The 12,009-nt window shown below is 38.8% G+C and overlaps 1 protein-coding gene across 1 annotated transcript in view; it reads right to left on the bottom strand.

Annotated features, from left to right (window-relative positions):
* Positions 1-11,795, bottom strand: part of LOC144058229 (zinc finger protein 236) — a 54,935-nt gene extending 43,140 nt beyond the window's left edge. The window contains exons 1-6 of the mRNA XM_077576567.1: positions 11,647-11,795; positions 8,555-8,688; positions 7,079-7,243; positions 6,821-6,999; positions 6,497-6,627; positions 2,716-2,888 (exon numbers count right to left, since the gene is read on the bottom strand). Coding sequence (XP_077432693.1) covers positions 2,716-2,888; positions 6,497-6,627; positions 6,821-6,999; positions 7,079-7,243; positions 8,555-8,688; positions 11,647-11,698 — 834 coding nt within the window. The 5' untranslated portion in view covers positions 11,699-11,795. The remainder of the gene's footprint in view (positions 1-2,715; positions 2,889-6,496; positions 6,628-6,820; positions 7,000-7,078; positions 7,244-8,554; positions 8,689-11,646) is intronic.
* Between the last annotated feature and the right edge of the window lie 214 nt (positions 11,796-12,009).

The raw sequence follows: 12,009 nt of genomic DNA, 5'->3' as shown, positions 1-12,009 counted from the left end.
AATATAATAAATATATTGTTAAATTGAATAACGTCATAGCTCTATTTCAGAGTCAATCAAAACTGAGCGATATGTTACCTTCGTAATGGCACTATATTTGATATACTTCTTGTATTGGATATCATTGTATTATCCAAGCGTACATATATTGTAGTTGTTGATTTATATACGCACACAGTCACAAAAAACCTCACCCTTTCTATTCACAATATTTTTCGAACTAATATCAAATAAATAATGTCTTGTTTTAATTTCAATGTCAAAGAGTTTGTGGAGTGAGGTAGGACTTGTCAGAACTGTGTAACGTGTCAACTGAGGGAAGGAAAAGTCAGCATGTACAGGAAAAATGTCTATACTATTGAGAGCCAGCCAAGTAACCTCTTGACAAATGACAGATATATAGTAGATTATTGTGAAGGGCAAAGAAGTGGCAATCATTAAATTGGACCAGAGAATGATGAAAGCTACGAGGAAATAGAGGTCACCATATGCAGGCTGTATGAATGGGGAAGGTAAGAAAATCCACAAGTGATAAAATGAGCATGACTGAAATAAGAAACTTTCATTTTAATATTTCCAGAGTATGTTTTGGGTATGAGTAGAGATGTGCACACAAATTTTGGTGACAATCGAGCATGGTTTTCCGACGTATGCGTTTTCATAGAACCTTTTTGGAGGCTCACAGGCTGGCTGCATTCGTCAGTCATTACCGCTTTAAATGGCTTCTTTTTCCCCAGAAGAAAGTACATGAAATTTGACAGTTAGGAGTGCCATCTAGATTATTAACCTGGCAATAGCCAGATTGATAATGTGATTCACTCAAAGGAGTTCTCCACAATATCAATCTGGGACTGCTCCACAGTGAGTTGCTTGGGAAAGGTGGGACATTCTGTATAATACTTCGAGCTGATTGGACAATGAGGCATCTTGTACATGTTTGTTTTGACCAATCACGGTCACGGATAAAAATGTCGTCTTCGTTCTTGTCAAAGGAAGGAAAACATCTTTACCAGCTACAAATGCACGCAGCACCTCTCGCTGTTCAACATTCAACAAGAAATCAGTGAGTAATTCTGCAAGAACAGAATTAATTGCAGCGTCTATTCATCTATGTTAGGTTTGTTTGTTTCTTTTCACCAGCGTTCTCGCTTCCTGGTTTCATCACCAAACACAATGTCGCTTTGTGTGTTTCGAATTGGTGGAAATCAACGGGCTCGGTACAAAATGTATTATGACATTACTTTACAACACCATATATGGCATTCTAATAGCAAAAAAGACCAGAACACAAGTCAAAAATGAATGTTGTAGCACGTGGTACATCACAATGATTATGTGACTGGCCAAGATGGTGCTGCGCAGGGTATGTCATTATTTTGATACTGAATCATCTTAAACCTTTTTTTCAGGGAATCAGATCAATGCCACTAATGTTTACACTGTTGATATTCATACACACTGTCTAGTTGAATGAAGCTGCCTTTGAGTAAAGTAATCCTATGTCTCTCACCAGCCTATATGAGGCACTTGCTTCATGGCTAGTCGCTAAACGCCAATGCTGCTAGCCGCTAAAGCTAGAGCTGCCACTAAACGCTGGCAACAGGTGTCGTATAATACAATGTCAGTTTAATTAAGTAGCTTTTATTAGCGTCCCTAATAAGCTATTGAACAAGGGCAAGGGGGGAACAGGATACTTTGCTTTAAAAAAAAAATAATAATAATCCGTGTACAATACCGTGGGATGATTTTGAATAATTTGTTATGGAAAAGAAAATGTGTCTTATTTACGGAATTTTACCATACTTACTTTTCATTATTAAACCAGTACTGAGAAGAACATAAATAAAGTAAATAATAAGGAGCAACTAAGCTCTTATCTAGCTGTACAGCTGTGACGGCACCGGAAACCAAAAATGACATTTGTAAAAAAAAATATTAATAATAATGTTTTTGTAAATCTTTAATCGACCCTTGTACAATATGGAGGAATAATGTTGGATTTGTTTCATATATTTTATTTTTTGCAAAAAATAAATTAAAAAAATATCTGGAAATGACGGCACTTATAGAAATTGCATCTTGATAGACATATGAGAGACTTGACATGGATACAGTTCAACTATTTAAAAAAAATAAACTGTCAACCACGCATGCCATCTAGTTCCTGAAAGTAAAACGGACATAAATAGGCCTTGGTATCAACAACAACAAGAACAAGAACAACATAGAATCAACAAAAGTCTAATTTACCACACTATATCCTACAAAGGCACATAATTTATTTTTATTATTTTCTTTTTATTCTAACAAAGTGTTTTTTCCCACTTTACACCTTATGTTCTTGGGGTATCTTGTGTCACATAACTGCCAGACATTCTTCTTTCGTTTCATATGTGACACAAAAACCTATCATTCTGACCTTCGATCTCAGATGTCAAAAAAATGTGGATGGATATACCGGTAGTTAAAACTTAAAAGAGAAAAAAATCGGGATGACTAAAACAGTTCTGACCCAAGATGAGCAAAGTATAATGGATGGATGGATGGATGCATTGATCCAATCAAAATGGAGTGTTCTGACTTGTAATAAAAAATGAACGGTGGTGAAGACTGTTTGATTAAGTGTAATTTGCATCTAAAAAAAACAACTGCTGAACATTCATCAATACCTTCAATATTCAAAAACATGTCAAATTAATTATGCTACTCCCTTACCTCTGAATGAACCCTCTGAACATGGGAGTGGAGGTTCCCCTTCTGTGAAAAGGATGCCGGGCAGAACATGCAGAGATGAGGCTTTTCCCCAGTATGTCTCACCATGTGAGTTTGTAGCACCACCTTTTGGTTAAAAGCCTTGCTGCAATAGGTGCACTTAAAAGGCCTTTCACCTGAGTAAAGATAAGGTGAGACACATTAAACTGTAGCAGGACGCATAAAGTTGCATTCTTAATTGCATACTTTTTGTATGCAATTAAAAAACTTGGTACAAGATAACGACAGTCTTTACAGGGCAACACTTAATTTCTTAATAGTTAGGGGCTTCAAAGCATGTGAAAATCACTGGCTGAAGTTATACTAAAAGTTAAAGACTAACACGCGCCCAGGACCATTCCTGTTTGTAGCTGCAAGATCCCATTGTTGTGAACCAATTTTAAGAAGGGTCAACATCATTCCAGAGCGTATACCACAAAGTTGCATGCCATTTCTGAAAGGTGGAAAGAAAATCTTCTTCCTTTCCTTTCGGTTTTTCCCTTCAGGGGTCACCATAGCGAATCAGTTGCGTCCATCCAACCCTGTCCTCTGCATCCTCTGCTTTCACACCAACTACCTTCATGTCCCATTCAACTACATCCATAAACCTTCTCTTTGGTCTTCCTCTAGACCTCCTGCCTTGCATTTGGAAACCCAGCATCCTTCTGCCAATATACTGACTGACTATCTCTTCTCTGGACATGTCCAAAACATCTCAGTCTGGCCTCTCTGACTATCCCCAAACCCTCTAAGATGTGCTGTCCCTCCGATGTACTGATTCCTGATGCTATCTATCCTGGTCACTCCCAAAGATAACCTTAGCATCTACATCTCTGCCACCTACAACTCTGCCTCCTTTCTTTTCCTCAGTGACACTGTCTCCAGATCAAACAACATTGCTGGCCTCACCACAGTTTTATAAACCTTTCCTCTCATTTTAGCTGAAACTCTTCTATCACACATCACACCTTTTCTCCACCCGTTCCAATCTGCCTGCACACGCTTCTTCACTTCTTTTCCACACTCCATTGCTCTGTACTATTGACCCTAAATACTTAAACTCCTCCACCTTCTTGGTCTCTTCTCCCTGTAACCTCACTCTTCCACTTGGGTCCCTCTCATTCACACACAGAGATACTCCGTCTTGCTACAGCTAACCTTCATTCCCATCCTTTCCAGGGCACACCTCCACATCTCTAGTGTCTCCTCCACCTGTTCCCTGCTCTCACTACAGATCACAATGTCATCAGCAAACATCATAGTCCATGGAGATTCCTGTCTAACCTCGTCTGTCATCCTCCCCATTACCATAGCGAACAGGAAGGGGCTCAGAGCTGATCCCTGATGTAGTTTCACTTCCACTTTGAACTCCTCCGTCCAACCTACAGCACACCTCACCTCTGTCTTACAGTCCTCATACATGTCCTGCACCACTTCTCTGCCTCTCCAGACTTCATCATACGAAACCACAGTTCCTCCTTCCTTTGGGCACCCTGTCATAAGCTTTCTTTTTTTTTCATCTTCCCCCATTTCATCCTCTGCTCTAGCTTTGCCGTCTTTGTCTTCCTCAACACCAGTCGTCCTACACACTACCATCCTATGCTGTCTGGCTACACGCTCACCTACCACCACTTAACAGTCGCTGATCTCCTTTAAATTACATTGTCTACACAAGATGTAGTCTACCTGTGTACTCCTACCTGCATTCTTGTAGGTCACCCTATGTTCCCGTCTCTTCTGGAAAAAAGTATTCACGACAGTCATTTCCATTCTTTTTGCAAAGTCAACCACCATCTGTCCTTCTGCGTTCCTCTCCTGGATACCAAACTTGCCCATCACCTCCTCATCACCTCCTCATCACCTCTTTCCTGCACCAACATGTCCATCGAAGTCTGCACCAATGACAACTCTCTCACTTCTAGGGATGCTCTGCATCATTTCATCAATGTCCAACCAAAAGTTCTCCTCCTCCAGCTCACATCCTACCTGTGGCGCATACCCACTAACAACATTGATCATCACACCTTCGATTCCTAGCTTCAGGCTCATCACTCTATCTGACACTCTTTTTACCTCCAGGACGTTCCTAACAAACTCCTAGTTCATGATAACGACTATTCAATTTCTCTTCCTACCTACACCATGATAGAATAACTTGAACCCTGCTCCTAAACTTTTAGCTTTGCTCCCTTTCTACATGGTCTCCTGAACACACAGTATGTCCACCTTCCTCCTCTGCATCATGTCAACCAGGGCCCGGTTGTTCAAAACTCGGTTATACCTTTAACCCCCTGTTAAGTAGATTTAGCCGACCGTTAACTTTAACGGCACTGTTATCTTGTTGTTCAAAAGTCTGTTAACATTAACCGGCTGTAAACTTGCTGTTAAAGTTAACACACCTAAGGACCACCGCTAACTTTTTAACAGTGTGGTTAACTCAGCGTTCGTGGCTAATGCTGCCTTCATGATGCGCGTAGAGCGGGGGGGGTTGGGGGGGGTGGGGGGTATCGAGTGTTTTCAAGACGAGTTCTAAAAATGGACAGAGATTTACAGTGATTCCAAAAAGAGGTTACCTGTGATCTTTCACGTTAATAATCAATTTAAAATAATTTTAATTTAAAACAGTAATTACAAATATTAGTAATAATTATAAATTGATGAAAAATACACATATAGAAATATGTAAATACAAAAACAAGACGAGTAATTCAAAACTATTCTATCAAAATATTACAGAAAAAATACATATCAGTCAAAAATACAAATATGGTATTAGACAAAAATATGAGAAACAAAATCAGACAAAAACTTGAAATATTATATGCTACAAAAATATTGGCAAAGATACATAAATATTACACAAAATACACAATATGCACACAGTAGAAAAAAACTAAATTAGAATGAATAAAAAAAAAAAAGATAATAATAAATTATTTCACAAAAACTCCTAAATTGCTTCAACCATTGATTGAATCACATTTTCTTAGTCAGTAGAAAACTTGCTTTTTTTTTTCAGCGAGTGCCAGGGGTCGTTTGGATAATATCCATGTCTTTTGCCGACCCGGAAGTAAACAAAAAAAAGGAATTGTGGGATATATCGGTGCTAACCAGTGATGTAAACGGCACGGTTAGCTTTGACGGTGCCTTTATCAAACAGTGTGACTAACCATGTTTTGAACAACGCATATTTAACGGACGGTTAGTTAACGGCGGGTTAAGAATTTAATCAGCGGTTACAGGTTAAACAGTGGTTAAAATAACCCAGAATTGAACGAGGCCCAGCTCTCTACCTTTTCCTGTCATAGTTCCAACATTCAAAGTCCCTACTCTCAGTCTCTAGACTCTTGGTGTTCCTCTTCTTTTTCTTCCTACGAACACACCTTCCTCCTCTCCTTCTTCGACCAACAGCAGTCCAGTTTCCACCGGCACCTTGTAGGTCAACAGCACCGATGGCGGTCGGTGTTAACCCGAGCCTTGACCGATCAGGTATGGAAGTCATATATTTGATTCGCATGTTTGATTTAGCCAAAGTTTTACGTCGGATGCCCTTCCTGACACAACCTTCTGTATTTATCTGGGCTTGGGACCGGCAAAAGAAGACACTGGCGTGTTGTGGAAAGAAAATATTTTACCTTATTTTACCCCCAATGCATAGTATCATTCATTTTTAAGTGTTATCTAATGTGTAGACTAGTACAAACAAAATCATGGACAGGAAAATATTTTTCTGCATGCCGCTTACCTGTGTGTATGCGTATGTGTCTGACAAGCTGGCTGGGCTTTTTGAATGCCTTTCCACAGTGATGGCAACTGTTGGTAAACGCACTGCGATCAATATTTTTCTTGTAATTTCTGGAGCTTGATGAAAGCGGCCTGTAACAAAGAGTAATAATGAACGTGTTAAAGTTTGAGAGTTTTTCATGAGTTTAACCATTGTAAAACACAAAAACAAAACAAAACACCCCAAAAAAACAGCAATTGTGTTGGCAGTTTGATCACTACTATTTGCTATTATTCACCTCCTTTGACTTTTCACTGTATTTTTTTTTCGTTGAAGCTTCCTAACCTCATTTTGATGTGACACTTCATGTGGTCCTTGAGATGTGCAGATGTCTTGTGCTCCTTCCCGCAGGTCTTGCAAGTGTAGACCTTGATGCCGGACAATTCCTTGCGGTGGTCCTCCGAGTGAAGAGAGAGCTGACTCTGAAGAACAAACTCATCCCCACATTCTGCACAGATCAGGTTCTGCAATGTAGCAAAACAAGTAAATATTCACTCTATAAATGGGATTACATTCACCAATTTGATGTGTTATTGGAGGTACCTCTTCCTTTTCATGTAACATAGTATGGGATTTGAGACTGGCAATGCGAGAGAACTTTTTATTGCATACAGGACAGGTGAAGTCAGAGGTTGTGTGTGTGGACTTATGGAGTCTGAGATTGAACTCCACATTAAACGTCTGTGGACACTGGTCACATCGATGAGGCTGTAAAGAAAAGTAGAGAAACAAAATGTTATGTAATAGCTTGTATTTCAGAAGTTTAGTCCCTGCAATGCACTCCAATGAAGGCCTATTGTTCGAGTCCCGCTCTCATCAAGTCATGTGTTGTTGTGACCTTATTCCGTTGTATTGATTCAGCAGCAGTGCGCCGCCGCTCCTTTGAGCCAGCAAAAAAAAAAAAAAGTGCACCTTTTGTGTGCGACGAGTTACAGGTGGGCGGGTTTCATACTCGTTTCTGGTTGGTTGCTTCCTCTAGCCACTGTGAATGGTTGCGTACGACATGTGAATTTGGAGCACGTAGGATTTGTGGACGAAGACTGAGCAAAAAAAAAAACTTGAGTACATTGTTAAATTGTTGAATTAAGTAGAATCAAACTCATTGTTTTGCTCCTGTTGTGTTGCTCCTGCAACCCATTTGTTTTAGCAAGCATGCGCCCAATAATGCGGTGCACAAATCAATTTCTTCGTTAACGCCAGACATCTGACATTCCACCCAGCAGCAGCTGTCTGTAAGGCCAGTCTCAAATGATCATTGAGGTGAAGGCTGTTGTGGTTTGAGGTTTGGAAACTGGTTGGACGTACTGCCAATTTCTCCAAAACTCCGTTGTAGACAGCATGCTAATTGCCTATTCTTTCATAACTAACTTGTAACTTCTGTGGCATTGTGCTATGTGATAAAATTGCACATATTAGAGTGGCCGTTTCTTGTGGGCAGAGTAAAGCACACCTGTCTAATGATGATGCTGTCTTAATCAGCATCTTGTTATGTCATACTTGGGAGGTGGCTGTATTATCTCAGCAACGGAGAAGTGCTCACTAACAGATGTAGACACATTTGCACGGGAAGTATTTGTGGAAAAACGGGCCCTTTTTTAATGTAGAAAAAGTTAAATCTTTCTTTTAAGCTCATCAAAAAAGAAAGCAAAAATAAGTGATTCATATTTCTGTTGAGTATATCATCATTAGTAGCAATAATATTAACAGTTGTAGCATCCATCCATTATCCGAACCGCTTATCCTCACAAGAGTCGCATTTTAATTATTTAATATAATCAGCGCAACAGTACAATATCATACTTAATATCAGAAACAGAATATCCCAGATCACACGTATTATGTTATTATTTGAGCTGGTTAAATTCCACGGAATGCAATGTACAAACAACCAAAAACTGCAGCTTTTATTGTTACATTTTACTGATCTGAACTACAACTCCTTAGCAAAAATGTAATATGCTCAACTGACAGATATTGACTGATGGCCTGCACAGTGTGATCTAGTGTATTAGGTCTTACCTTGTCATTGATCTCATGCTCACGAAGATGCTTATGCAGCTGGCTATCCGTGGTAAATATCTGTGAACATATTGTGCACTTCTTCTCCTTGAATTCGCCATCACCAAAACCATCCACCTTATTTTCATTTGTATCTGCATCAAAAATGAAGGACAAAATAAGCCATTTTTATCTCAGTTGAATGAGTTATAACCTGCAAGAACATTATGATGCAATGGCAGTGTGTTGTGTTCAAGTGTCAGGAACGTGTTATTTTTCTTAATCGTACCCTGTGTATTAAAGCCTCTATTTCCCTTGAGCAAGACACCAAACCACCAAACTGTTCGAAGGTCCTGCATTAATTGGGTGGTGGTGGCCCTGCCAGAACCAGCACCAGCCTTGTATAATCATATGATAAATCTCAATAATTGTTTAATATGTAGTGCCTTTATACAGTATTATTTCAGACTTTAAGAAAATATTACTTCTTTGTGGTTATTTTTGCATGTTATTTTTTGCAGTACAGTATCCACTTTAACAGAATATTTAACATGACCCTTTTTCTGGGCTTCAGGCTGTATCTTGTTCAAGCTATTCCTTATGAAAGGTTTTAACCTAGCGTGCCCTAAAAAATTGTGTGGCGCAGGATCAATGATGACTTTAAACAGATTAACTCAAAATATTAAATTTGAAATAATTTAAAAGGCAATAACTTGTCAATTTCATCATATGTCTTCAATTTTATTGGCCTGGTTGGTCCAGCGTCAGTGAACTTCGTGTATTATGTAGTTGCCTGAGGCAATCATTAAACCCGGTGTTAATAGGCATTATATCATGCTGCCCGTCTCCAACATTAATCTAATCTGAATGAGAATTACTGATTAAATGCATGCAAAATAATTGTAGTCTCACTGGTTTGTTGAAAACATTTAAAATACATGAAGCATGTTATCTTATAACATAACGGTGAATGTAAATTTTAACCAATGAAGACTACGTACCATATTGAAAAGCAGGTGCATACCATTTTACAGAGTTAAAGTATGGAATAGTTTATCAGTGGATATTAATGGTAGTAAAGGTGTTGACCATTTAAAAACTAACTTCAAAAATGAAATTCGGATAATATGGATTGCTGTATTATAAATTTTGACATTTTTGTTTTTGTAAGAAGTACCCGTATGTACATAATTGAATGGATATTGATGCTTTTGGATCTAGATATTCCGGCATAATTAAAAGCGTATGTATGATGGTATTGGCAAATGTGTATGTAGCATGTTTGGGTAAAAAAAAAAAAATCTTATATCAACAATGAATAGGGATTATTTGACTAAACTGAAGAATAAGGAAATAAGGGTGGGGCAATTATAAACAATGCTTCCGCAGTAACCTTCTTCAATTAGCTACAATATACATTCTTTTTTTTTTGTACATGTATTTTGACTGCTGATTGTTGAGTTATGCTGAGTGCTGACTGAAAATAAAGATATATAAATAAATGTATCTAAATGTTCTTCAATTAGCTACAATATACATTCTTTTTTTTTTGTACATGTATTTTGACTGCTGATTGTTGAGTTATGCTGAGTGCTGACTGAAAATAAAGATATATAAATAAATGTATCTAAATCTATCCAAAAATCCTGACCAGAGTTAACGACATGAAAGTGTATGCTGAAAGCAGATTATGTGTCAACAATATTTGAATTATTATTCCACTTATTTTTAAGGACACAGAGAACCAAATGTGTAGCTATTATTTAAGTAATTCTAGGGCAGTGGTGGGCAAACTCTGTCCTTGAGGGACAAAGTCCTACAGGTTTTGGATGTTTCCCTTCTCCAACACAGCTGGTATGTGATCAGCACATCAGCAAGCTCTGCATAAGCTTGTTAACGATCCTGTTGATTGGAATCAGCTTGTGTTGGAAGAGGGACACTTCCAAAACCTGCAGGACTCCGACCCTCAAGGACCGTGTTTGCCCACCCTTTCTTGGGTATTACTCGTCCTGAAAAGGTGGCCTATTATTTAACCAATTCCAAACACGTCATCAGCACTCAAATGTGGTTCTGAAGTGTTGTTGTACGATGACCAAAGCCCAGCAGAAAAATTATGATAAAGCGCATGACACTTACTGATGGCAAAAATATGTACAATTTCTGATGGTGTAAGCAACATGCATCACATTGCTTTCATCACGTATTTGTCTTTTAAATATACATGCCAGTAATGAGGGGAGAGTGTGTGCATTTTAAGTACTTCAATGTTCAATTTCAACATGTTATCCTTTTTATGACCATACGACATTATTGTAATTATAGTAGTTTCATTCACTGTGCATGAACGTAACAGTCCATTCAATCAAACGGTTATGATCCAAACGCGTTACCAATGCTGCGATTGTGACATGGTCGTTAAATTGTATAATTTTCATATAACTATGTTAAATGTTAATACATGTCAGCATTTGCACTCAAACAGATGCTTCTTCAGTTCACACCCGTCACTAAAACTGCGTCCTAAATGTCGACTGAAATGTTTTGCGAACAGTTCTGTTATCTCGCCAGTGATGTGATTGTTTGAATACAGACAAAACATTAAAGAAAAGTATTTCTTCGATGCGTGGTTGGTGAAACTTCTTACAAACATTAACTAACCATCTGCAGCTCGCCGGGGCTCGTAGGGCTGTTTGGCAACATCCAGACAACAACAGGCACCTTCGAGCGAGTTAGCGTCTATGCTAACTGTAGCAATAACGTCGCGTGAGTTAGCAAAAACATGCTAACGGCAAATTGCTGACAAACACCACAACAGCACAACGTACGCAGGTAGAATTCGACCGCCTGCACCGCCGTGCGTCTTTCTTCGGCCACCAATTTAGACTGGTGGAAGCCAGTGAGTACAGCCACTGAAATACTATTAATATCATTCCGCCTCAATCACTCCTTCGCCGCACAAAGCAAACCCACTCGCAATACTATATCCGGGGACTATATACACTACATTTAAGTGTTATTAGATACGACCTAGAAGTGTGTATGAATAAAACATCGGCTTCTTTGGACAGACTAAAATCTATATTTTTTATTCGCTGCATTTTGGCACTTATTACCTGTTTCGTCGTTGCTTTTAACTCTCAGTTTGCGAGGCCGGCCCCGCGGCATAGTTCCAGTTCTCTGTGCGGGTGTGCTATGAACAATTTGCTTTTCAAAATGGCGTCTCTGTCATCTATAGTGCGAAGTGGCCTGAAGACGCACAACTGCACGACGAGGGAGACATCTACTGTTTGACCTATTGTAGTGCTTCCACATGTGCGCTCCTCTTCTAAACGCCAACTAAACAAGCAAGGAGGGTGTAAGATACAAAGAGATAAACATTTAAATAATTAAACTGAATGTGAGATTACGGACATGTAATGTTTTAATCCAAGTGCAAGGTGAAACATCACCATCACAAGACTTTAATGTAGAGTTAC

The sequence above is a fragment of the Vanacampus margaritifer genome, chromosome 9, assembly GCF_051991255.1.
Source record: "Vanacampus margaritifer isolate UIUO_Vmar chromosome 9, RoL_Vmar_1.0, whole genome shotgun sequence".
Classification (NCBI taxonomy): domain Eukaryota; kingdom Metazoa; phylum Chordata; class Actinopteri; order Syngnathiformes; family Syngnathidae; genus Vanacampus; species Vanacampus margaritifer.
Note: the sequence above shows the minus strand (reverse complement) of the source record. Positions and strands in the feature narration are given on the sequence as shown.